Source organism: Aythya marila, assembly GCF_965140915.1.
Source record: "Aythya marila genome assembly, chromosome: 7".
In the NCBI taxonomy this organism is placed as follows: domain Eukaryota; kingdom Metazoa; phylum Chordata; class Aves; order Anseriformes; family Anatidae; genus Aythya; species Aythya marila.
The window spans coordinates 36,517,198-36,544,426 of NC_139048.1; the positions used below are offsets into that span (position 1 = coordinate 36,517,198).

A 27,229-nucleotide genomic window follows, 5' to 3' on the forward strand; every position below is an offset into this window, starting at 1 on the left:
TATTCTGTGAGGGAAAATGGACCACTGTAGCAAGTGGTCATTCTGCAGGACATTTCAGAGGCATGTAAGCCTAATTTGATGAAGCTTTCTTTGCAGCTATTTATCTTTGCTTGAAAGTAAAACAAAACTACTTATGAATCAGGTTAGAAACCATCCTACTGAGGGTGATGCTATAGGCAAGGTCTTCCAGGGATGGGGAGGAGGAAGCATGACATCCATCAGGTTTGGGAAGAAAATCTTAGTGTCCATCTGAGAAAGAAGCATCATGCTGTAGTTTATAGTTTGTACTTGGTTTTGAAATGGTTATGCCACGCAAAGTTAACTTGATATCTATTTTAAAAACAAAGGTGCTGATTGATGATGAAGCCATAAATACATATGTCATTTCTTCTAAATGAGATATGTTCATTTTAACATCGAACTTGTAATTGTATTTTTACTTACTGACAAGACATAAAAATGTGAAAAACATGTAGGAAGCAGATTTTAAGGACAGTTGGACAACATTAGAAAGAGGAACATGTTTGTAAAATAAAACAATATTTTAAATGTGTGCCAAAGCACACATTTCAGTTCTACTATCAGTTAAATTTGATGAAGGATATGATTTTCCACACAATATTTTTCAAGGTGAAGGGAATTAACTTGTAAATGGTGTTGAGTATATTGCCCATGCATTGAATTTCAGGAGCAACCATAAGAAAAATTTCAGGCCACTCAAAAAGCCACCATGGTGGTTGCATCATGTGTCAGTCTTCATCTTGCTCCTCCGGTAAAGGAAGAGATACTTCTGACTCTGTAGCCTGTTTTTCTTGAAGCTATCTAACAGTAGGTAATGGAAATAACAGACACTGAATGCTAGTAAAGCAGTTTGAGTTTTGCAAAGCAATAAGGCACTGATGTGAGAAAGATAATCTAACTCATAATTCATCTTTTATACCTGTATTACTATTAAATGTGTAGTATGTCTTGGTGATTTACACTGTTGGGGCTGCAGGCAAAATGATAATGTTTCCCAGTATGCCCTTAACCAAAATTTCAATGTTTAAAATTTATTTATGGAACCACATTCATTTAAGCAATAATTCTGTAGATTCACTGTGCTTAAGTCAAAAGCTTCTGAGGATGGCAAATGCCTGCAGATCCATCTTGAGCTTACAGCAAATAAGTGTATCGAATGCATTCATTTAAATTGTATTTCACATACAGATTTCCCCACGCTGGTACTGAATCTACAGCGTGCACCTGGAGGAGTAGCCCAGAGCTAGGAGTATCACAGGACTGCAGATCCTTGCTTAAGCTTTTTTTTTTAGAAAGCCAGTAACCTTGGGCACTGATGTATTAAAATTGCCAGCTACGTTCTGCTTTTAAAATGACAATAGACTTCCATGACTCATGAAATGGCACAGAAGACTGTACCAGCACCTGTTTCTTCAGTGACTAACAGACAAGGAGATTTACATGTAGCCGTAAGCGTCGGAGCAGAAAATAGATCTGAGGGCTATTGCGCTTCTATCTGATACATACATTTTAATTCATTCACTGAATATGCAAACTATACGTTTAGCTAAGTGCTTGTACTTGGCCTCAGGTGTAAGATTGTAGAGATCGCAGCCGTGTCTCCCCTGCGACGCTCTGCTGTATCCATCGAGGCAGAGGATGCCCCTGCGTTAGCATAAGGCATTAAAAGTGACCTGAAGCAACTGCAAACTGGGGAGCTGCACCACTTCAGGGGAAAACAGCAGGCCTATTTCTGTTACTTCTGTCTTCAGTATTTCGTGAGACCTGATCTTTTATCATCAAAATTGCTGTTTCTTTCTGGTCTGAAAACCCTTTTTCTGTCTCAAGTTGTATTTTTTTTGTTTCCTTATTTCTGATGTCTAATTCCCCTCTGTTTTCTCCCACCTTTGGACCACTCCAGGTCATCTACATCCAGATAAATACTGTTTAATATTCTTATCTTCAATCTGGACAAATAAGGCTTAATATTCTTATCTGCAGCTCTTTCTATGCTTTTGCTACTTCCCACAAAATCAAAAGACTGCTAGGATGCCTAGACCATAACAGAAGTACAGCCCCAGGGAAAACTGAGGTTCATTTCTGCTAGCTGGAGTCTGCACTACTACTCATGATTTGGGTGCATCAGCAGCACATGCTACCGCTTCCTTAGTATTGAAATGTGGCCCTTTAAATGCACAGTATCGCGCTACCACTGCCAGGAGGAAGGGCACAGTTATTTATTTAGGTGATTAGGACTGTAAAGAATTCTATCCTAAAGAAAATTAACATTAGAACCTTTTCCCCCATCTACGTTCTGTCATTAAGTCCTTTGGAATCAGTAAGAGAATTTCAGTTGCTGAATTTCCACGTTAATGAGGGTTGTCATCTGAAAAATTTCGCAAGAGGTAATAAGAAGGTATCTCTTTTAAATGAAAATGCCTCCAAATCTCTTTTCCCTCTGGATACCACAGTGTGTCTTGAGTTAATTATCATTAGAAATTCTGCCTCTGAAACGAGAACTTATTTTTTTAAGTGCTTTCTGATGAACGTGAAGGAAATGATATTCCATGCAGTGGTGTGTAACACTATCTCATTTACACAGCAGCTGACTCTGGAGTCTTAGGAGGAATTTAATACTATAAACATACATGGATGCCTGCCACTGCAGGCACTGGAAGAACCACCCTCCAGGTGGTCCTGTTTTCACTTTGAGGAGAATATTCCCCTTTTACCAAGCTCCTCCTTTACATGTAGGTGCTGTGTTCAAACCCAGCAGCTCTCCTTGTGTTACTGATCAAACTATACAATATTTGGCCTCATTTTTTATTTTTTTTTCGGTATATACAGTCATGTTGCCAGAGTATCATAATGTTCTTGAAAAAGGATTGCAGTGGATTATAAAAATGCAGCATAAAAATAAAATCAGATGTCTGAAAAACGCTTGCAATCAAATACCCAGTTCAAAGTGATATTAAGAGATGGAGGAAAGCCAGGCATTCCATAAAAGCTTATCCACCTCTCTGTGCATTCTTTGTAGGTTCACTACTTTCTAAGTGCTTATTTGCTACCACTTTCATTATGTGCATCACTGCGGTCTGAGTTAGTTCTGCACTTTAGCTGCATTCTCAGTGGAGGTTTCCTTTTGCTTGTTTGTGTTGTCTTCTTTTCCTGCATCTCTGAGAATCACAGGCATCTCAGTCACGCCTGTTTAATCCCCACCAGTTAGGTGAATATCCCCCAACGTTTCTTATTTTACTCATGGTTATTATTGTTACAGCTTCCTTACATTAAGTGTATTGGATTTTATGTTCTTTCTCCACACCGCTTCGGTAGGGCGTAGAGTTTCATGCTGGGTGTTGCGTGGTTTGGTCATAAACACCCTGATCTGAAGTGAGGAACAGCGGATTCCAGCCCTGCCTCCGCCACCAGCTTGCCGGTTTGACCCTGGCACCTTCTGTACCTCGGTTTATTTGAAATGAATTAGAAATAGCCTTACCCCTGCTGAAACCTGTTCAGAGGATACGCTCATGTTTGCAGCGCACCAGGAGTTCCCTGACTACGAAGGATCTAGAGGGCAAAGTATTTTTGATAGCTACCTTTATGGTGAGGCAGGAAGAGCAGCAGTTCTACCCGCAATTTTGCATGTAAGTTTTGGCCTGCCAGCATTTTCTAATTGATTTTTCATAATGTGGATTGCAGACATATTTTTAGCCATTAAAATGCCAGTCATGCTGCTTAGAATTTGTCCTTGAGCCTTGTGACAACCATCTGAAGCATATCCACTATTATTTATTGCATGCATTTCTAAAATAGTTCAGTCTCTTTCCAGCTTGCTGCTATCTCCAGTTAGTAATTATTAACTCAGAGAAAAACACCTTCAGCATCTCCTGGTTAGAAAAGCCTTCTTAGCAAGCAAAACCTTGCTTAGTCTCTTACTGGATAGATCAGCGATTGAATCTCTGGTGCCGGTATTTCTGTCAGAATCTCTCAGGACAATGCCTTAGAAGTCCATGAACCAAGGGCAGGCACCAGCTTATAAGAATAAAATTTCTCCTATTTTGCCTTTGCGAGAATCCAGCTTTCTTACTTGCCAGGAAAGCAACTCCTCAGCACTCATTGCAACTGAACTAGGTTTGATTTTAACAGAAGTTTCCAGAAAGATCCAGTGGTAAGGAAGGACCTTGGAGAGAGTGAAGGCTCATCCTCCAGCTGGTGTTGAGGCGGGCCAACCAACCCCACCTGGAGGAGCGATCGCTATCAGCCTGTATAAATTAGCCCAGGATTAGCTCCAATAGCCCAGGATTGCTGTGGAGGAATCATCCAACTGTCTACTTAGATTGTCCAGGTGATTCCCAACGTTTTTAACACATACACATATATATCAGGGTACATGTAAAAGTAACATTTTATATAAATATGTTTGTGTTCATACACATGTTTATGCATGTTTAAGCATAATTTTCCTGAGTAACTAGAGCTAACAAAATAAAGAAAAAAGGGGAAGGAGTAAGTATAAAAGAGAAGAAAAATCCTTGTAAGATACATAACATTTTCTGATATAATATTTCATGGTTTTATTCAAGTGACTACAATTTTGAGAAAACAGTGTAACTGTACTTAACGTTCCAGTGGAGCTCTGAGACATTCAGTTAATTATTGAGCTACCCTGGTTAAGTTGGTCACGCAAATTCAGATAAGGTCAGCTCTTTCCTCGGTGCACATGTTACTGCCATGTGCACAAAGAGAGGAAAAGCAATTGCATCTTTTAATCTGCATCTTTGAGCTCCTTGTTTTTCATTGCCATTTAATACTGAAAATGTAATCGAATCACTGAAAAATGGAATTTCAACTTTGATTTTTTATCTTTGGATGCTTTCACGTGTTCAGACAAGAAAGATTAGGGTCAAATATATACAGGGAGTAAAACTGTTTCTGAAGTCCTGAACTGTATTTTGAAAGTGCTGTTTGCTATTGGAACAGTCAGCTTGTTTTTGTCAGTTTTTTTTTTTGTTATTTTTTTTTTTTTTTTACATCTCAAATTTCATTGAAACTAATAATTTGCATATAAAAATTTAATATGATTGAAGAAGTATTCATGGAAAAAACATCACTTTGAGTTAATTCCTTTCTGCAGTCTGCTTCAGCTATGAATCAAGTTTCAGAAAATGTGCAATTCCTCTTAAAAGGATCCTCTCTGGGTTGAGATAAATGAGAATGAATTAACCTCAATACTTTCAGTGATATATTTTCTCATGAAGTTGCCTAGTCAGTGGGAATTTTCCCTACGAAGGGAAGATAGGATTAATCTGCGAGTCTATCCTAGGTTTCTTGTGAAGTGTCACCATATTTCAGAATATCTGTCATTGGAAAAAATAGTATTTAAAGAAACAAAATTATTTTCTCATAAAGATAATATTGGACACTCCTTAATCACTCTAAAGCTGAGTATCATGTGTTACAATGAAACATGAGGAGGTAATGCAAGGGGACATCGTATAATCAAGCTGTTTTTAGGACTGGTAAAATCATTGGCAGTCCTAGTGGAGAGGATGACTAGAATTAAACTGGTGTGTTTCTCTTAGCTGTCTTGTCACTTCAAGGTGGGGATTAATCAGTGGGGGTATAAATGAGCATCTCTGTTACAAATTTTGCATTTATTTTTGTGCTAACAGCATGTACAGATGTGGTCACCGCACCAACATGTATCTTTTGTCTTTTCTAACCAATTTTTGAATGAGGCTCAAAAGGACCAGGTTCTTTGCTTCTGGCTGCTGAGTGATGCTGACAATCTCTCCCTGTTAAGATGAATGCTGTCAAATGAAAACAAATACATACATGTGATGTGCTTATTTATGTATTCTTTTGCTATTTGCTTTATGTTTTATTTCTTAATATGTATAGCTGTATTGCTTTGTTATTCACAGCATTGTAGGCTGCTTATAAGTAGATTATTACTTCTGCGTATCACAAGATTAAAGACCATAATGGTATTGTAAAATGGAGGACACTAGCTATACAAACAAAAAGACTGCATTTCATCTTTATTAAACTTTTTTTTTTTTTTTTAAAAAAAAACAGTTTAAATAGCACAATCCTTTAAAAAAACAGTTTAAATAGCACAATCCTTTTTTTTTTTTTTTTTAAAAAAAAAAAAAAAAAAAAAAGGATTGTGCTATTTAAACTGTTAGTAAATAGCAAAATTTACCACATCAATCAGCTTAGGACAAGCATTCATTTAGAACCGGATCTTTTACGATGACGTTTACATGAAGATAAGTGGTACAATGCCAAATATATTTAAATGTTTTTATTGAGTCTACAGAGATTTCATTGAATTCCAGTCAACTTTTCTCATTATATTAAATTTGGAGGGAGTTATTAGAAACATAAGTCTAAATTATTTTTTCTACTGTGTCACTGAATGGCGTCTTCATAGGTTGGATTTAAAAAAAATCCCAAACACACTAGATAAATTTCCGTAACAGTGTCACTAATGGAAAGATATTTTTTGAGTACTGAGATTATCAGTCAACATTTCGGTTACAAAATATGGGGCAAAATGTATATCCAGCCTGATTTAGAATCATTTTTATTTATACAAAAGGATATAATTTCCATACGTATACCTCAGGCTGAAATAACAGCTTTTACTTATGTTTCAGAATCCTGAAGCTTCCTACTGACTCAATGGAAATGTTAGACATTTGTATTCCTTGGGGCTTTCAGCGTATGTGAATACAAGCTAAGTTGGAATAAAAAATAAACTGTACCAGGCTTAAATGAAATATATACTAATTTGCTTTAACAGATACTGAGGGAAACGTATTGAAAAATAAATGAAATACAGCATATTTGGATTTTAGACATGTACAATATGATTTTAATTGCTGTCTAGAAATGCTTTTGCATGTTTGTGAAGGTGACATACTGTAGAAATATGGCCACTGAAGACGTGCAGAAAAAAATGGCAGTATTTTACAAAGTAGTTTCAAATAGATTGTTTAAGTAGTTTAACTAGACTGATTAAGTAGTTCAACTAGTCTCTTAGACCTAATCAGGTCTACGTTATTTACACTAGCAGAGTGTTTTGAAGCATTATGGGTGGTTAGCGCTTAGAAGAATAGTCAGGAATAGTCAGCATGGATTCACCACGGGGAAAATAATGCTTGAGCAGTTTGATGGCCTTCTATGATGAGATGACTAGCTGGGTAGATGAGGCGAGAGCTGTGGATGTGGTCTGCCTTGACTTCAGCAAGGCTTTTGACGCTGTCTCCCATCACATCCTCATAGACGAGCTCAGGAAGTGTGGCCTAGATGAATGGGCAGTGAGCTGGGTCGGCAATTGGCCTGACAACAGGGCTGAGAGAGTTGTGCTTAGCGGCGCAGCGCCTAGTTGAGGCCTGTAGCTAGGGGTGTCCCCCAGGGGTCAGTGCTGGGTCCAGTCTTCAACTTTTTCATCAACAACCTGGAAGATGGAACAGAGTGCACCCTCAGCAAGTTTGCTGTCACAAAGCTCGGAGGGGTGGCTGACACCCCAGAGGGCTGTGCTGCCATCCAGAGGGACCTCGACAGGCTGCAGGGTTGAGCCGAGAGGAACCTCATGAAGTTCAACAAGGACAAGTGCAGGGTCCTGCACCTAGGGAGGAATAACCCCAAGCACCACTACAGGCTGGGGGCTGACCCGATGGAGAGCAGCTCTGCAGAGAGAGACTTGTAAGTCCTGGAGCACAGCATGCTGGCCATGAGTCAGCAATGTGCCCTTGTGGCCAAGGAGGCCAAAGGTACCCTGGGCTGCATGCAGGAGAGTGCTGCCAGCAGGTCAAGGGAGGTGATCCTGCCCCTCTGCTCAGCTCTGGTGAAGCCACACTTGGAGTACTGTGTCCAGTTCTGGGCTCCCCAGTACGAGAGGGACACGGAGCTAATGCAGCAAGTCCAGGGGAGGGCTACAAAGCTGATGAGAGGACTGGAGCGCCTGTCGTATGAGGACAGGCTGAGAGAGCTGGGCCTGGTTAGCCTGGAAGAGGGGAGACTGAGGGGAGACCTCATCAATGTGTACAAATATCTGAGGGGAGGGTGTCAAGAGAATGGAGTTGGGTCTCTTTTCAGTTGTGCCCAGTGACAGGATAAGAGGTTCTGGCTCGATATGAGGGGGCACTTCTTTGCTGTGAGGGTGACAGAGCCCTGGGACAGGTTGTAGAGTTGCCTTCTCTGGAGATACTCAAAACCCGCCTGGGTGCCATCCTGTGCAATGTGCTCTAGGTGGTCCTGCTTGCCGGGGGGTTGGACCAGATGATCTTCAGAGGTCTCTTCCAACCTTGGCCATTCTGTGATTGTGTGAGTCTGTAATGCTTCCTTTTCTGAAGTTATTATTCAAAAAAAAGCTATGCATTCTGTGGAAAGCCTGCATCTTATGATTGAGGCCATATAGGCATTATGGCACGTGAGCTATAGATAAAAAGGTGGTTGTACCACCACTTCTAGGTCAGTACATGAAGCTTATGTGCCCCCCTTGTGTTAGTACAAGATTTCCTAGTCTTCTGCTCTACTGGAAAGTGTGATGAGAGGAAACAATTTGTTCCTTGATCTGTTTTACTATGCCCATTTGGGTGCCGGCCCAAGAGCTTCATCTTTGAAGCTCCGTGGTCATTTTATGAGCTTATATTTAAAGTATTTGGGTTGAGGAAATACCTGCCACTGAGAAATACTGTGCCTGAGAAAAGGGAAGGTAACTGAGAAGTGGGGAACGTAAGAAGGCCTCAGTGAACCTGTAATATAATTTCTGTTAATTTTGGGACGGAAAAGAAGTTGGAGGGAATTTCGGTGGGAACAGTAAAGTTGTTCTGTTGAACAAAGTATTGGGACGTCAAATCTGTGCTAAGGCTGCTGAGGTTTACATTAATGCTCAGAAACTGAGAAGGACCAAAGAAAGGATGACTGTGTGGTCACAGCAAGGACGCCTGACTCGGGAAAGCTGAGCTCACTTCCTGGCTGCGCTATCTCTGTAGCCTTGTGCGAGAGATTTAATCTCTCTCCATTTTTATTTATTTTCCCTTCCTGTACCACAGGGGAGTGATTACAACACGCACACCCAGCCGGGAGGCTGCACGCAATGGGTGCCTACGGCAGGGCTGTCACTGCTCCCCCCCAGCACGGCTCCCTCAGGGCGCTGCTGCAGGAGGCGGGCGGGGGCCGCCCGCGCTGACGTCGGGCTGAGGCGAGGGGCGCGGCGGGGAGGCGCCGAGCATGCGCAGAGGGGCGGCGCGCCCCGGCGGCGGGGAGGGGCGGGGCGGGGCGGGCGGTACCTGAGGGCGCCGCGCTGAGGCGCTGAGGGGCGGGGGGGGCGGCTCGGGCCCGGCGCGGTGCGGCGAGGTGCGGTGCGGCGGGGCGGTGAGTGCGGCCCGGCCGGGACCGGGGCCGGGGCCGGGGCCGGGGGAGGGTGCGGGGAGCCCCGAGCGAGGCAGGGCAGGGCAGGCAGGGAGCTGAGGGCGTGAGGCTGGGGGCTGGGGAGCGCTCCCCCCGCAGCTCCGGGCCATGAGGCGGCGGCGGCCCGGCCCCGCGGGCACGGGGGCAGGAGGTAAGGGGCGGCGGCCGCGGGGGGCTGCTGCGGCCGGGAGCCGCTGGGAATTGCGTTTTTGGGGGTAAAATGCTTTGTCACGGCCGGCAGCTGCGTGTGGGGATGCGGAGCCCCGGGGCTGGGATGCACCCGCGGGCTGGGGAGGCCAGCGCCGAGCGCTGCCCCTGGAGCTGCGTGAGCATCCCGCTCCTGGAGACACGGCGCCTCTAGAGCAGAGCTGCGATCCAGGGCTGAGAGCAGAGGTGCGATCCGTGCCTGCAGCTGGCACCTCGCACCATAGCAGCCTCGCTGCTTGGGCGCCAAGAGGTGCCGAGTGCGGTCTGCTCATCGCAGGGCTGCAGGAATGCTGCACGAATAGACCTCTACCTTGCGCCTTATTGCTCGTGGCACCTCGTGTTTCTGCGTTTAGGCAATTAATAATGCATACGAATGTGTGGGAATATGAATAGTGATGATCTCCGTGCGCATAATGTGCTCGTTTAGCATAGTGTTGTGCTAATGGGTAATCCCATTTAATGGAACTGCTGGTGTAAAAGCGTGCGAGAGTAAAACCTATTACTTTTGGACCTGATCATCCCTTAAGATGGATTGGTCACTTGCAATAAACCCGTTACGTAGAAGAGCTGGCACAGGCTCTCTATCTGGAGAGCCATCAGGCCTTCCGTCCTCAAATGAGCATCGCTTGCCTGAAGTTGTTGGCAGGATGCAGCTCTGTGAAAATGGAGACAGGGCAAAAGGTACCAGTTATGGCAGCGATCATGGTATTGTCTTTTTGCCACTGTTTGGAAACGTAAGCAGCAGTGCCCTCTTCCTAGTTAGAAGCTTTCAAGCCCGGTTAAGTTCCTTGCCAATAGGGATGCTAAGAAGATCAAAATACTAATGGTGCTTGTGATAATTAGGTTTAAAATCCTGTATTGTGTTTCAGTTGAAGCAATAAAAAACCTTATGTAAATCTCTGTATACCTGAATACATGGATGTTTGAGTAAAGTCAAGACAGTGTTATAATAACTATTCCAAAGATGCTTAGCTAGGCAGCGTGGGTCTTTCTGTTTCTTCCTATCTCTGGGACACAGACTGAAACTCACTTCTAAACTTCAGTCAAATTAGGTGCATTTTTGAAGGCATTCTGAGAATATTGTATCCTCCTTAGTCCAAAGTTACTTCATTTCCAGAGCTGCAGAGATCTGGGCTTCACTTGCTAGCTATCCTCTATCCTAGAGGGGAGGATTCAGCTGGAACGGTTCTGTGGATTGTCTCCTCTAGTAAGTGAAGCAAGAAAGTCTCCTTGAGTTGGGGGATGCTTATCTCTGGTCACATGGGGAATTGGTGTCACGAGTTGTCAGTGAAATGCCTTTCCCACTGGAAAGATTGCTGGGATTTTCGTGAGCACTTAGCCCGTGATGACTCGAGGTAGTGTTCTGTGGAGTGCGTTGTAATGGCTCTGATTGAAGCAGAAGTATGGCTAATGTTGGCAAGGTTCAGCCTGCACAAAATGTCCTAGTCTCTTAGCCAGAGGAAAATAGCTGATAAAGGTTTACTTTTATGTGGTGGATGAGCAAGTTTTCGGTCTCGAATAACCCTTAAATTGCAAATGACTTCTGAAATGCATAAGAACTCCTGTGTTTTTAGCCTAGGTGGCTTGTGACACACACAGCACAAGTTCAGTGTCATGGGAGGATGTCCTGAACACCCCGCGTTCTCTTGACTCAAATATTGTGTATGCTTTGAGCTGGAGACTCAGGCTCTACATCGATGCAGAGATTCTCCCTAGAGTCTGAATCAGTGTGATACACAGTTTATTTTTGTGAATCATATTAAAGATAGAAAATCAGGTCTAAGTAAATCCTCATCTTCTATCATATTATTACATAGGCATGTGAATCTGTATCTTTGATGATTTGGAGGAAGCTATGACTTTCAACTGACCTGCATCCCAGCAAGGCAAGCTTGCATAGGTTTAAGCTTTGCAAGGCCTGAGCTACAGCTGTTAGTAGCAGGAGACCTGAGGAAAGCAGCAGAAGCTTGCATCCTGCACAGCTTGTCCATCAGACATATAAAAAGCAAACCCAAACCAAACAACGACAAAACAGAATGCCCCAATCTGTGTAAATCTGTTCATTGTGGAAGTGCTCTGAAATGGTAATGTATAAAAATAGTGCTCTACCATGAATAAATTTGAGATACTGAGTAAACAAAACAAATTGTACGCATCACCTTCCTTTAATTTTAAACAGTGCATGAGCACAGATGACCATGGCTGCGTAATTTAATAAGATAATGTGGGAGAAACAGGTACTGGTAGGAAAGCTCTGCAGGAGGATCTGGATAGGCTGCACCGATGGGCTGAGGTCAACTGCATGAAGTTCAACAAGGCCAAGTGCCGGGTCCTGCACCTGGGGCGCAATAACCCCAAGCAGAGCTACAGGCTGGGAGAGGAATGGTTGGAAAGCTGCCAGGCAGAGAAGGACCTGGGAGTGATGGTGGACAGTCGGCTGAATATGAGCCAGCAGTGTGCTCAGGTGGCCAAGAAGGCCAACGGCATCCTGGCTTGTATCAGGAACAGCGTGACCAGCAGGGCTAGGGAGGTGATCGTCCCCCTGTACTCAGCTCTGGTGAGGCCGCACCTCGAGTACTGTGTTCAGTTTTGGGCCCCTCGCTACAAGAAGGACATCGAGGTGCTTGAGCGGGTCCAGAGAAGGGCGACGAAGCTGGTGAGGGGCCTGGAGAACAAGTCCTACGAGGAGCGGCTGAGGGAGCTGGGCTTGTTCAGCCTGGAGAAGAGGAGGCTCAGGGGCGACCTTATCGCTCTCTACAGGTACCTCAAGGGAGGCTGTAGCGAGGTGGGGGTTGGCCTGTTCTCCCACGTGCCTGGTGACAGGACGAGGGGGAATGGGCTAAAGTTGCACCAGGGGAGTTTTAGGTTAGATGTTAGGAAGAACTTCTTCACTGAAAGGGTTGTGAGGCACTGGAACAGGCTGCCCAGGGAAGTGGTGGAGTCACCATCCCTGGAAGTCTTTAAAAGACGTCTAGATGTAGAGCTTAGGGATATGGTCTAGTGGAGGGCTGTTAGCGTTAGGTTGAAGGTTGGACTCGATGACCTTGAGGTCTCTTCCAACCTAGAAATTCTGTGATTCTGTGTGATTCTGTGATTCTACAGGTCAGTTTCTTTCAATTTCTTAGAGAAACTGTTTCACGTGCAAATTATTATATAATCAGTATCTATGGCTCCAGCATTTTAAAAGGCTGGCCTTGATGGGTACATACAAATCTAACTGCTAATCAGAAAGTCAGTCAGAAGATACAAAATACTCAAGGAAGTTTTGTCGGTCTGTAGTTATAAATATGTTTATTTGTTATGCTGTGGCAGACTTGCCAAGTTACTTGGTACTACAGTATTCTTCCAGAGTTTGGTGTTCTGATAGGAAATTGATCTGTAGGAATCGAATCACAGACAGAAGCTGTAAATGTCCAGCACTAACGAAATGGAATCCCATAGCAAGAGAGTGGTACACTGAAGCTGTGGTTCAAAAATAAGCAAGCTTCAGCTGAAAGCTATTATATGCTTTTATGTGGCTGCAGTGATTTTGGTTAAGGCTGGATGTTGAAGAAAAGTCAAATTTAACTTCAGAGAATACAAGCAACCTAGTATCTTCTTGAAAGCACAGATATGGAACAGATTGATCCATGTAACTGGTTTGTTTGGTAGTTAGGAAGGCAGAAATCAGTAGCCAGTTCTTGTAAGGTGGGGCATTTACAAGTAGTGTTCCACAGGAGCGTGTGCGAGGATTCCTGTATCTCAAATGACCTGGCAAACGAGGTGAATGATGAGCTGACATGAGCAGTGTTCTTCAAAGTGTTGAAAAGATTATGTGGTAGAAAGACCTGCAGCAAAACCTTATTGCTTCTGCTGGTTGTTTGCATATAAAGTGGCATGTAAAACCAATCATAAACATTGAGATACGTCTGTGGGAGAGAAGAACAATCCTAGCTTTGTGCATAAACAAATAGGGTATGGGTTGGGTTTTGTCACTCTGGGATGAGATTTGTGGGATTATAATACATAGCTAAAAAAATAAACTTATGGGTCCGTGTCAGTTAGAAAAAAAACAACAACACTCAAGTATCATTATGTATCGTTATGCCATTCCATAAATTCGTTTGTGCCCATGCTTGGAGATGGGAACTGTAGGCATTCATGGTTCCTGTTCCAAAATCTGTGTGCTAATTAATATATGTAAGAGAGAGTGTTTTGAACCCAGAAGAGTAAAAAGATGGTTTGAGGAGGTATGATGTCCTCCTAGGACTTGCAACCTTGGAAAAAAGTGATGATCCAAAACCCGAGAAATATGATTTGTTTAATACTTCAAGCTTATGCAGGGTTTGCTTTGTTTCATGAGAGAAGTTTAAGATTTGCTCTGTCACTCCATTTTCAAGTCTCTCTTTAATCCAGCAGTAGCTGATTTAAGAATATATTTTTCTTTGTCTGTAGCTGAGGTTTGACGTTCTTTTCTTAATATCATGGTCTTCTGACAAGAAATGAGCCGAGTTAAAATAGCACCGGCAGCATATAGAAAGGGAATTCCTACAGTTCTCTTCCCTCTACCTACCTGTTGTCTTGTCTGGTCTCATTCAGTTGTTACCTGTGAACCTCTGAGGCTTATCTCAGTAGCAGTGTCTAGGAATTGTGTGCTGTCTCCTTGAGTTATCTGTACTTGTCCTCCAGCTTAACCTGGAACTAAACTGCTTACTTATTCACCAGGAAGAATGGGTGTGTGTGAGCTGGGGGGAGGAAAAATCTGACACATGGCTGGTAAGCACAGCCAAGCTGCGGATAGAAACTGATGGGAAATCTTGATTTTAAGATACCTACGTGGATAAAGTGCTCAAATGTGGTTTGTGCAGGTAGCACTGCTTCCATCATTAGTTGTTGCACAGTCAATAAAACAATGTATTAAGCAATATCTGTTCGTGCAATCAGAAGGGGTTTTAGCTCAAGGCAATTCGGTGTTCCTGTTTGGAGACCTTGCCTCAGATGAATAAATGAACTGGAGGAGAAGGATGGACAAGGTGAGAGGACAAGAAGGGCTGTTTCCATTTGTAATCAGTTACATTCCGTGCTTCATTTGGCTTCCAGCCTGCCTGGTCTTATCAGCAAGAAAATCCTGCTCCAGGTAGCATCACTAAATAGTGAACAGAAAACAGTAGCCAGCAGCTGGCTCTTTGGGTTGTTACTGAAGCAGTGGTGAAGTAAATCTCTCCGGGTAGAGCTACTGACCAGAGTGGGTGTGTTTGAATCCTTGGGTGGCAGTGGGTAGGTTTGAGGGAAACGGCACACTCATCTTCACCAGTGTTCAACTGCGCAATGGGGAATGGTTCTTCTGTAAATGCATGTGTTTTGGACTTAAACCTTTGGTTTTAAGGTAACAGATTCCAGTGTGTTCATGGTGTATCTGTGAGTGAAGCATTTGCTAGACAACAGCGAATAAATCCCACTTGTTTGCAGAATGGCGTCGCTCTGCCTCTTGAGTTCTGACACAGAAGCGATTTGTCTCAAGAATAAATTCAGGAAGATTGAAGTGACCAACGTGAAACGTTGCTGGGGGAGTAACACCATCTGTGAGCAGAGCAGAACACAGCCTGTTCCTGGTATCGGTTGCTTTGATGCTGACACGATCACCACAGTCTTCGAGAGGAGGAGCTGAGACCTGCTGTTTCACTTCTACTCTTGTGTTCTGGCCTGTAGTCCCTGGGATTATTCAGTCAATCTTAGCTATAGAATAAAACTTAATTAGCCTTCATGACATAGATGGTGATGTCAGCTTTAAAACTTCTCTGAAAGGCTTTTGCCGACATCTAACGAGGAAGATAAATGTGTCACTCCTTCCCCTCCCTCCCCCGATTATTTACTTTCCAGGATAGAAGTCTTGCCAAACAGCGACGTGTGATGAGACTGCACAAAAGAGTAACTTAGATACAGATGTGCCTCATAGCTACGGTACCTGGGGGGTGTGCTTGCAGAGCAGGACAGCTCGGCTCTTCCCCTCTGTGTAGCAACAGGGCTGTGTCTGTAGGTCGCGGGGCACTGGAGCTGTGTGGCAGGCAGATGGGGTATGTCTCTCCCTAGTTTGGATTTCCCCTTTTCTTTTTACCGTCCTTGTGAATTTGGTAACAATCTAAACCAAATAACGTCATCAAAGAATTGAAGCAAATAAAGACTCTTTGTATCTCCTCACCAAGGATTTTGAAAACAATACGTATTTCGCAAGCTAAGTGTTTAAGCCACCCTGCTGAAGCTGGTCGGTGTGACTCACTTTCTAAGGCTGAATCTGTTGTGCCCTGGGAGGCTGTTCTTTGTTGTGTAACAAATGAAGCAGTCTACCTAATCTAACTGTTTGTAGCATGTGTGTTTCCACTGGAGCCAGGTGTATCAGTCACGATTATGTCAATCGCTTCTGATTTATTACAGTGCATCTCATCCTCTTGTAATGCTTTGAAACGTGTTCTTGCAGTCAGCACACTTACTGTAGCACGCTTATCAGCTCTGCCTTGTTCTCTGGGTTTCTAAAGAAAGCTGTGCTGGTTTGGATCTTCCGTTTTGAGGAGCTGGTTATGCAGGAAGCACGTGGTGTTTCCAGCTGCAGGTACAGAGTTGACACTGCTAGTTCAGACTGAACAGGACGTGGCTCTGCTACCTTCTGGTGAAGGATCAGAGGAATGCAGGAAAGTGAATTTAAGGAAAGCCTTATGTCCATCGGTGTCTCAGTCACCTTTAGTTCTTACTAAAGGAGTTTTCCAGAGATTTGCCAGAAGCCTGATCACACCTATGTTTCACCTCAGCTGTGGCCAGAAGAGTCAGCCTCTTGGAGAAGGGTGGAATTGGTGGCTCTGTGAAGATGCCTCAGAGAGCTGGCAGCTTCAGAGGCACGGTGTGTGCCTCTGCAACACTTCACTCGCTGCCAGCTGACCCCTGCCCCTGAGAACAGGCTGCCAGCCAGGAATGCAGGAAATAGCAAATACCATTGGATTTCACTTCTCGTTTATGAATGAACTGTAATGTTTGTACTATTTAAGAGGAATGTGATGGGAATTTAAGCAAAACGCAAGAATTTCAGGTTTATTCTTTCTGCAGGCTCTGAAATTTTCTTTTTGTTGGCGTAAAATACCGACAGCTCTTTGCAGTATCATCTTCCTTCTGTCCTTTCTTTGTCCTGAAGCTGCTCCCTTGTTGCAGCTGGCTCAGCCTCTAGGTGTTGACTGCCACGTGCCTCAACAGTCTGTTGTAAGAACAGTGAAAATCAGTGCAGGTTTACTTCTATGAGAAACCTTAGCAGAGGTTTCGCTTTTCATGGAAATTCATATGATTTTCAATAAAATTTTAAAGTATTTATGACAACTTTAATTCTGTTTGTTGTTCTTGTTTTCTTTTTTCCTATTTTTCAGGTTCTTTTCTATGCCCTTGTGTAGTGCTGTGACTGAGTTTTCACTAGAGGAGATAGTTCAGGTTTCCGCGGGAGGAATGTTTTCACCCTCCTGTCCATGTTGTTTACATGCATACAAAAGTGCTTTTGCTTTCCAGTGAAAAACCTTTTCGTAAGGTTCGTAGGAAATTTTGGCTTTGAAAAAGTATAGTCTCCATTTGACCGTTGCGTAAAGCTCAGGAGGGCAAACTATTACAGAGCAGAAATGTCTAGCAGATAGCAAGTAGCTCCCCCCTTCCCTTGAGGTGCCTGATACTCAATGTAAGTAGCATTAATGGTGGAGTGAACTGTGAGTGTGGCCCTAAGGGACATGAATTAAGTTTTTGACTCTGAAAGTATTCTAGTAGCTTTCCTCTACAAAAATAGAGCTGCATTTTCCTGTTACTTCATCTTCAGTAAGCACTTATGTCCTCTAGCCGTACAAAATATTAAGAATCCATATTCTGATGAGTAACAACAATGCTTATTTTTAAACTGCAAGGAAAGCCACATCTTTCTGTTGTGTTGACCGAATATGTTGCTCAGGCATACGAGAATCCCGGTCTCTTTGTGATGTCTGTATTCTTTCCTCTTTCCATCTCCATTCATTATCATCCTCTGCTTTTGTTCCCTGACCTAGTGTGTGCTGATGGTGTCGTAGTTCAGCACGAGAGCAGCTTGGGTGGCTGCTGTGCGTGGTGTCGGATACAACAAACTTCACATGTGAGTAGAACATCTCCACGCCTACAGGTGAGGGAGGACGAACAGAAAAGGACTTCCCTCTAGGCTCTTGAGTCTGGGGAAGGAATCCTACAGCTTCGAACACAGAAGTTAAATAAAACAGCATTATTAAGTGCCTTGTGATTTCATACCGTACTTTGACCATTGTACTCTCAAAGGATGAGCTGTCAGGGATGCTGGGGTGAGTCACTGTGCAGCTTGCGCATAATAAAGAGGTGCACTGAGGAATTCGTAGGTGCCTTCATGAAGCATCAGGAATAGATTCAAGAACAGAGGTGTTTCAGAGACACTGAGGACAGGGGAAGGAAGGCAAGCTTGGAGGGTGTCACTGCAAAGCAGGTAAATCTTACCGGACCTTGAATTTTATAGAAGTTTATTTTGTCTATACTGGAGCCAGTCTGCAGGGTAAATAATACAAAAGAACAAGCGACACCCATAAATACTCGGTTCAATCTTTCAACCATCAAAACTTTTAATTGTATTCTAATTCATGCAATTGCAGAGTTTCCTCAGGATGTCTCTCTTTTGATTCCTCATTCAGATCAGGACTTGTCCTGCTCAGAGCTTGTTTGCTGAGCAGATCTTTTGGTAGTTTCTTTCATTCTGTTAGGCTCTCAAGGTCCCCTCACAGCTGCAGACTGACTGGTAGCCCCGCTACCCATCCTGTGGTGTTCCAAAGCTAAAGAAGCTTTTTGCTTTATCTGCTCCAGAAGCCTCCCTGATTTATTTATTTTTTTTTCCCTAGACATCATTCAACACCTCTACACTGGCAGAAGTAATGGATATGTAGCGCACTTGTATTTTTTGTTTTTTAAAAGTAAAACAGTTCTGAAGTTACTTTCTTTTAACCCAGAAACTAGATCATTGCTAAGCATGTTGAAAAGATCCTCCTTCTTTGTGTGCCCTGAATATAAAAGTGCGTATGTAAAAGTTGCCAAGTGTTTTAAAACCCAGGGGTGTCCAGAGGTTGTTTTTGTAAGCCATGCACAGTGGGCATGGCTGAAACATACTTACACTAAACTCACAAAGGCCATGTGATATATCTATGTCCAGCAAATTGCAAGTAAAATACAATCTTTTTTTCACATTGATCATTGTGTATTTTGTGTGTGTGTGTAAGGCATCACAGAGTGAAAACCACTGGGAAGTTAGGAGCAGTTGTCCTGAAGGCTTTTTGCAGCCTCTTGAATACCTGGTCTTGTGTCTGTGTTTGCAGCAGGGCAAACATCCTGCTATAAGCGTGGTGCAGGAAGCAGGATGTAGCGGTGGCTGACGGGGGGTGGATTCTGCCTGCCTGCAGACATCCATTCACTGCCTGCTGTTCTCCTTTCGGTTCTGAAGGCTGTGCATCACTTGTTTTTCATGCTTCTTGGATGTTCCTTACCAGTTCTTTTCTATGCCCTAGTGCAATGCTGTGGCTGAGTAGGTTTTTAGCCAGAGGAGATGGTTTAGGTTTCCATGGGAGGAATGTTTTTGCCTTCCTATCCATGTGTGCATGGATAGAAATGTGCTTTCGTTTTCTAGGGAAAAGAATGAAGGTCCCTGGAAACTATCTTGTCAAGTTTGTGTTGCTAAAAATGCGTGTAAAGTGGGTAAACTGCTGCTTCAGATCACCTGCCACCGAGCCAAACAAGTAGAATTAGACTGTCTCTTACTACTTGGTCTTTCTGGGGAAGGCAAATAATAAGACTATGAGGTTTGGCTTGGCAAGTGTGGTTACTGAACTTGGTCTTAAGTAACATCCAACATGTGATAGCAGAAATGTGCATAACGGGGCTGAGCCCTGTGCTTGTTGCTCTGTCAGTCTGACACCACACCAAATACCGAACCGCCTTGACAGATTAGTAATGGGTGCTTGCTGCTAAATGGATGCTGGTGGACCTGATATTTCTGGATGGATAAGCAAGCTCGTGTCCTCTGGCAGCTGCCAGCTTCCTGTACACCTTCAGGAAGGCACTGTTCCTGTTTCCCAGAAGTAATGAGGAGGTGGTGACTACCTTGGGTTTTCAGCACAGCCGTGAAACTTCTGTTTCTGGACAAACTTTCGTGAACTTCTGTTTGTCTCTAGCATCAAGAAGATCTCCTTCATGTGGGGAACAAATTTGCTCAAAGAAAAGCATCTAAAGATTGCTGCTTGGTAATTCTCATTATTGAAGTCTGCTTAAAATTGAGAAGATGAACGAAGGATGCATTACAAAACTGTTGGCATAGCAATAGTTCTGCAGAGCTGCTCATCTGTCACCTGTCTACTGGGTGTGTTCCATCTGGCAGCTGTTTGCTCCACACTGCCATGAGAGTAAGAGGGGGTTTGGTCCCTCAAATAGCAACTTGTTTGGAGCTTCAGGCTGCTGTTAGCTCTCTGACCTGGGCCATAGGGGTAGTGATATTTTAAGGGTGCCCAAACATGAAATGTGTGAACTTTCAGCTGTCTCGTACTATAAGAATCCTTCCACAACACGTAAGGCAGTTTCAGGTGCAAAACTATGCTGAGATGATGATACAGGAAACTGCTTTCCTGATGGTATTGAAACAGACTGTGAATGGTGTGTTTGCTACTTGGAACTAGTGTTGGAAGACTTGTCTGCGTGTGCATAAGCCTATATGGAAAGTACAAGGGAGAGTGAAAATGAATATCCTTCTTATCACCAGCATCTCAAATGTCCTTGAAGGGATGTAGCACCTTTTCTGTTCAGGTTGCACTTCAGAGGGTTTCTAAGTCTTAATTCCTTTTCCTTGGATTATTATGTGTAAAGTCTAGGCCCTTTAGTTTAATTCCCATTTAGACTTGTGTGCACTTGATAATGCATTTCCTGGGGCAGAATGTGTAAAGCTTGTTCTCCCAAATGTCTGTTTAAAAAAATCCATGGATGCTCAGGTCTAAAAGTACTTTGAATTTTTTATAATACAGAAAAATACAATTCAAATTATACTGAACCTGAGTTTTGTGGAATGCATAACTTGCAGGTACTGTGTTTCTTGGTAATGAAATTTCACTGTTAAAACGTCATTTTTAATAGAAAGTGTTTGCTGAAATTCAGGAAGTTTGAGAGAACTTCATGAGAAAGTTTCTGGATTTGGGGCAAAATTATTATCTGCCAGATAACATGGTAGTGTGAAGTTTTTTGACAGCATTTGTACTTCAACCAAATGAATGCAACTTAGAATTGAAAATGCGACACAGTAGCTACAGCTCATAAAACATAGTCAAGTTTTTGTTGTAAGCAGTTTTTTAATTTAATTATCTGAAGCGTTTTAAGCAATCAGTGCAGTTTTCTTGAAGATAACATTTTGTCTTTCCCTAATTAAGGATAAATGAGCAAGCACCCTTCCTAGAGGACTGAATGGTCGTCCTTTCGAGTTTAATTTGCAGTGCTTGTTGGAGGATTAAAGTAATCTCATTAAATGGCCTCATTTAAATTTTGCGGTCACCTAAGAGATGGTAGACAGATATGAAAAGGGATTTATCCATAAAGCATGAAAGCTAAATTAGCAGCTTTCTAATTTAACTTTTTTCTTAGTTTTGAAGACTTCACAAGAGTTGAGCATTTTTTGCTAGCTTTGGGATATCTTTGGCTCTATAGTATGGTGCTTGCCATGACTGAATTCATCATAGTGTTCAAGCCATTTTTATGCATTGAGTATATAAAAAAAATAAATTAATACAACGTACCTAAATATATTTGACATAAGGTAATGTCGAATGTCAACCTCAAAGACATTATAAATGAAAAAATCTCTTATGCAGGTACACTGTGGGCAAGTTTCTTTTTTATAGGTACAGACACACAAATATGTTGCTTTAAGTACATTTTCTTAGCAGAAAACATTGGTCGTAGTCTTTTTTGAGATGATTAGGCACCTAAATTCACATACAGGCACTTAAGTAAGGTCAAAGCAAACTGCGGAGTGCTCGGCATTTCTGTGCAGCTCGCAGGTAGGGGTCTGAACTGTGGGTTTAGGCGCTTCACTGCAGCAGTCTCCAGTCGGAGATGCAGCAGGGACAGTGGGCTCCTGACTGAATTTAGGAATCTCTTTGTGGTTTAGAGACAGTAGAGGTGCCAAGTTACTCAGCTCTGTGGGGACTGAGATCTTTTTTCAGCTCAGAAACAGAGTTTATGCTTGAAAATATTAATTCCAAAATTACAGTTCTAATTTTTTTGATCTGATTGTAAATCATCATGTAGTTCATGTGAAATTGTTTTAAATCTAGCTGGGATGATTTCTGCAGAGATCTAAGTGGAAGAGAACGTGTACGTTATGTCCCTGTCTTTGCTGTAGTATAGGGGGATATTAATGCATGCCAGCCAATAAAAATACTGGCAACTGCACAGCAGAAACTCTATAAAGAAGCGTGGGCTGCTACTTGTTTGCCAGCTGTATTGCAAAGTCAGCAAGCTGAGTAGTGCGATGGTTGTAAGCTCATTGCATCTTTTCCAAAAAAAAAAAAAAAAGCATATGATAATCATTGTGACTTTAGGTAATTATTGCTAAATTTGATAGATTTTTCTTCTCTTTTTTGATTAAAGCTTTATTTTAAATATAGCTAACCAACAAACTTTGCATAATGCATGCCTCTTCTCTGTTTTAAGTTTGCATAAGGAAGTATTTCAAGCACTTCTCAGCTGTAGCAAGCTAGGAACATCTGCATCATTAGTTACTAAGGCACAGTTAATGAGTGGTGATGTACTTGTGAGTGGCTCTCCATATGTTTTCCTTGACTATATAGAAAACAATTTTATGTCGATTAATGGATGTTCTAAGGTACAAACTGGTGAGTCTCATACCATCTACTACGGTTCTGTAGTATGGCAGCCTTTTATCACGTGCGACAGTCTGTATTGAGCACATGGAGCAATACATGCTGTTCTTACTAGCTGATCATCTTGTTATGACTCTAACTTACGTTCCTCAGTATAAAAATAAGAAACCACTGCTGAGAATGAAATGTGTACAGCTCTGTGGGCTACATCTCCAATGTGCAAGCATTCACTTACACTCAGTATTTTGGAACTGTGGATTTGTGTTTCTAAATGGAATTGTGCTCTACCAGTTGCAGAATGTGGATCCTGATATTTTCACTACATTAGGAGCCCCTAAAAAGCCGTCTTTCTGAGTGATTCTCTCTTTAATGTAGACCTATTTTCAGAAGTACAGCTCTGGGGCATCCTATTCATTTACGAAATCCTAAGGGTGCTTCAGTTTGCATGAGTTTTATGCCACTTTGATTTTATCTTAAATGTTTCTTAGTGAGGTCTTGCAGCTTGGGGAGTGACTCACTTTGGGTAGTGTTTGCTTTGGTTACACAGGGTGTTTCCTGTACCTCGAATGAGGATAATGATACTTGCTGTATCTTACCTCTCATCATCCTGCTTCTCATGGTCCATGATTGCCATGGTTTAAAAGCTTTCAGGGTGCTTTTCAGTCCTGCTAGCTGTGTGTAGTAGGTCTGCGATGAAGGAAATACAGATATAAGTATCAGGGAATAACGTATGAACTAGTGAAATTAATTGTCTTGGCACCATTACAAGACCAGTGTGTGAAACTGACTGATGAATAAAATCTAGCATAACAAAGGTATCCTTTCACATCTGTGTTGGTAAAAAGAGAAACCTCATCTTGCAAATAAAGAAATTAGTGTTGGAGTAAACCTTTTCTTTATATACAGTGTTGAATATACAACTTAGGAACTTGAAAGCCCTTATTATCTGAATTATTAGTCTTTGCTAATAGCATTTAGATACATTCTTTGTATTGTATTGCCAGAAAAACAACAGATGAAGTGCTGTGCAAAAGGATGATGCAGACATCTGTAAAAAAAAAAAAAAATAAAAAAAAAAATAATAGGATGAATATGTGGATAAGCGTGGAAGAAACAAGTGATGTATTAAAGCAAGGAGATGGGGATTCTCAAGGCAGGAATTGAGGCAGAGATATGCCTGTAAAGCAGATGTGGCTTTATAAAATAAAAGCGTGACACCAAAATGACATAAGTTCAGATGGAACAGATCTTTAGTGAAGGTGGCAGTGTAATGTTCCCAACTGGGGGTGGGGAATGAAAATTCACAGATGTAAGGAAATGAATAAGTACTGTAATTATCTTTTTAACTCAGAATCTGGGTCTAGGGCTGTGTTCACATACTACAGCACAAAAGTAAAGCTTTTAAATTCACCTTTGCTAAGAGTTTTATTAACTTGAATGCTGTAGGCAGCTGCTGCCATGTTCTTCAGATCTTGTACACAAATAAAAAGATAACCAAAATTGACCATAGTTTCCATGGAAAGAGAAAGAATGGCCAGGATTTTTCATCCTGAATGGGGATATCCTTTAGATGTGGAAAAACAAGATGCTGAGGTGAAGGTCAATGATGAGTGATTATTTTGTGTCTAATAACATATAAATTGGGGACACCAAATTAAATGATCAGCTATTGAGTTTTAAACAAATCAAAGCAAACAGTTGTACCACAAAGTATGGAGTTCTGGAGCTCTAAGACTATTTGAAAAATAGAATAGGTGATTCAAAGAATTAGTGAAGAAAAGCCTGTACTGAAGCACAGTTAAACAGGAGGCTATGAACTCAGCTCCTTGCTCGGGAAGTTCTGAGATGAGTGGAGTCTGGGAGGATGTAGTGGGCAAGTATCCCTGTTGGAATGAGGAGAAGATGCTTGCTGTGAGCATCTGCTAGGACGCATCTCTTGCCTTCGCAGTATGACCAGCTGACAAAAACAGTGAATTTTTGGATTCTGAATTCTATTGATGATGCTTATTATAAGTAGCTTTCTTCAGTAATAGGTTTCTTTCAGAAGTTGGTTATCGTACTCATATGGTCTGTGCATTTGCTACTTTTACACTTGCAGGATTTCCTATACACTGCTGGTTCTGCTAGCAGAAATCTGATCCGCTAGTGTTAAAAACAAAACACCCCTGAATGTCTCAGTTTCCTCAAATCTTGTGCATGAAGAGCTTGAGAAATTCCCAAGGCAGTGAATAATTTGGAAACTTATTTTCAGTTGTTTTTCAAAAATGTTTCTTCTACTGCTATTTTGTATTTGTTCATACTTAAGGGTTATGTGTCGAGGTGTCTGTCACAATCTCCTTTCATGCAGGGGCTGTGGCAGGTCAGTGTGAATGTTTTGGCAAGGAAAAGTAATTTTGGAAAAAAAAAAAAAAGCTTTTGGTCAGGTTTTATATTAAAGATTTGCAAGTCCTGTGCTGCTGACAGCAGACTTGTGCTGTGTTCCTTTTTAAAATGAAGTCTTAAGTATATAGTTGAATAATTGTAGTACAATTGAAAAATTCAGTTTGCTGCTCAAAATAGGTAAAGGAAAAATATGCACCCTTTTTAAAGCTTATTTTAATGTTGTAAAGAAGGCAAAAAGTGCAGTTTATCTAGACAATGAAAATGTTGGGGGTGGAGAGTGACACTTGAATAATATTACTGCCAAATTGCTGCTGTTGATTAATATTTCTCAGGAGTTCACAGAATGCGTGAGTTACTTTATATAATTGTGGTATAGTCATCTACACAGATGGAAATGTGCATTAAAGAATATTGTTTAATGTGTAGTTATTTAAGGTCTAATATGTTCTTTCTTTTCCTTAGATTCAAGCACTCTTTAAGGACTAATGTACCCTGTAGCTCATGGAAGAAAAAAATCAAACCAGGACATCCTTGGTTTCCAGGCTACCGAAATATGGAACGAAAACTTTAGGAAGCGTCTTGCAACCTATGCCAAATGGCTCGGCTGTTAATTTAGCAGGCAATAACGGTGGCAAAAATTTCAGCAAGCACAATGGCACTGTGCGTATGTCTTCCTTTTCTTTCAACTGGAGAAAATCAAATAAACATCAACTTCATGATCAAAATGGGAGAGACATTGATTCCAAACATAATTGTAATGAAAAACTAATCGATTCTGAGAAGTATTCTTCATCTCAAGGAGCACTGAGTAACGATGTGCTCAGGGCGGGTTTGAACAACACTGCTTCAGTTGCATCAAAAACAGTAAAGCAAAACAATATGTTTGTATCTTCTACGGAGGAATTAAATCCAAAGTCTTTGCCTGGACTTTCTAGTTCAGCAAAATTCGCCAAAGGTACCCTGTCAGGAAGGACCTCATATTCTGGACTCAATGCTCCAAAATCACACTTAAATGGATTTTATGGAAATAGGCCAATGGTAGGTTTGCAAAGACCTAGAGCTAATTCCAGTGCCACAAGGACAAGTTCAGGAGAAAGCCTTGCACAATCTACAGACAATAACAAGCCTTTTTCCTGTGAAAAAATGGTAAGATCACAAAGTTTTTCACATTCCATTCAGAATTCCTTCCTCCCCACTGCATCTTTAACCAGGTCACATTCCTTTAATAAAGCTGTGGATCTTACAAGGCCTTATAGTCAAAATCTATCTGTTAGGACATCTCAGAGGTCGTCTCTGCTGTCAAGAAATGCACGACAGTTGGATGTACCCAATGGAAACGAACCTATGAAGTACGGATTTACCAGGCCGTACTCGGGTATATCAGCTCCTGCTTCAAAGAAGCCCCCACTGTCAAATGGGTCTGGGCCCGCACCTTCTTTTGGATACAGATTAAGTCGACCTTCTTTGCTGAAGCCTACTAGGCAGCGATTTGCTGGAAATATCATTGTGGATGATGGCAAAACTACAACTCCTGACATGTGTATAGTGGAGAACTCTGAACTTGCAACAAATATTAATCGAGCAATTGACAAAAACAGCATTCTAGAGTGTGATGCTCGAAGAGCAGAATCTGTCGATGGCCATGAAAGCATGGGAAAACATGGGTCAAATGTCATGTGTATGAGTGATGACGGAGATGAAATATCTATATCTTCTTTGTCATCCTCGGAGAAAAATGACTTGAGTGAAGACTTCAGTGATGACTTCATAGATATAGAGGATCCAAATAGAACTATGCAACTACAGCAAAAGGAGAGCCGCGTTCAAGAGTTAGAGCATGGGAGCATAACGTCGATGGAGCCGTTCACTTCTCTCAAGGAAAGTGGAGGATCTTGCTGTAATGCTGATGACTGGCTCGATATAAATATGTCGGGTAAATACTTTGCATTCTGTGTGATATTTTACGTACTCTGTCAAGATTCTGTAATTGCAGTTAAGTTACGTTTAACCATTCTGATTTTTTTCCAGAGTGGAACTATGCTGGCCAATTTATTTTCTCACAGTGCTTTTTTTTTTTTTTTTTTTTTGCATAATAGTAAACATTTTCAAGCATGTTTTTTTTTGTAAGAGCTCTTATTTCATTGGAATAAGAAGTAGTGGTATCTCCTTTAGCCAAACTTGTTATAGGATTGTAGAATTCCTCTTAGCCTTACTTGGCATTCATTTCTTTTGGACTAGTGATCTCTGCATATCCTCCTCTGTAGGCAGAGAACATCTGTAACTGCTTAAAGTAGTGGCAATAAATGTAGGGTGTC

General features: G+C 42.0%; 1 protein-coding gene across 5 annotated transcripts in view; it reads left to right on the forward strand.

Annotated features, from left to right (window-relative positions):
* The first annotated feature begins 9,336 nt into the window (after positions 1-9,336).
* Positions 9,337-27,229, forward strand: part of CCSER2 (coiled-coil serine rich protein 2) — a 71,567-nt gene continuing 53,674 nt past the window's right edge. For 3 of the 5 annotated variants that reach the window (XM_082765170.1, XM_082765173.1, XM_082765174.1), the window contains exons 1-2: positions 9,337-9,387; positions 25,377-26,847. In XM_082765170.1, the coding sequence (XP_082621296.1) occupies positions 25,416-26,847 (1,432 nt within the window). In that variant the 5' untranslated portion in view covers positions 9,337-9,387; positions 25,377-25,415. Of the gene's footprint in view, positions 9,388-9,531; positions 9,575-19,820; positions 19,911-25,376; positions 26,848-27,229 lie in introns of those variants that run through there. The other 2 variants (XM_082765171.1, XM_082765172.1) reach the window with 2 other exon arrangements.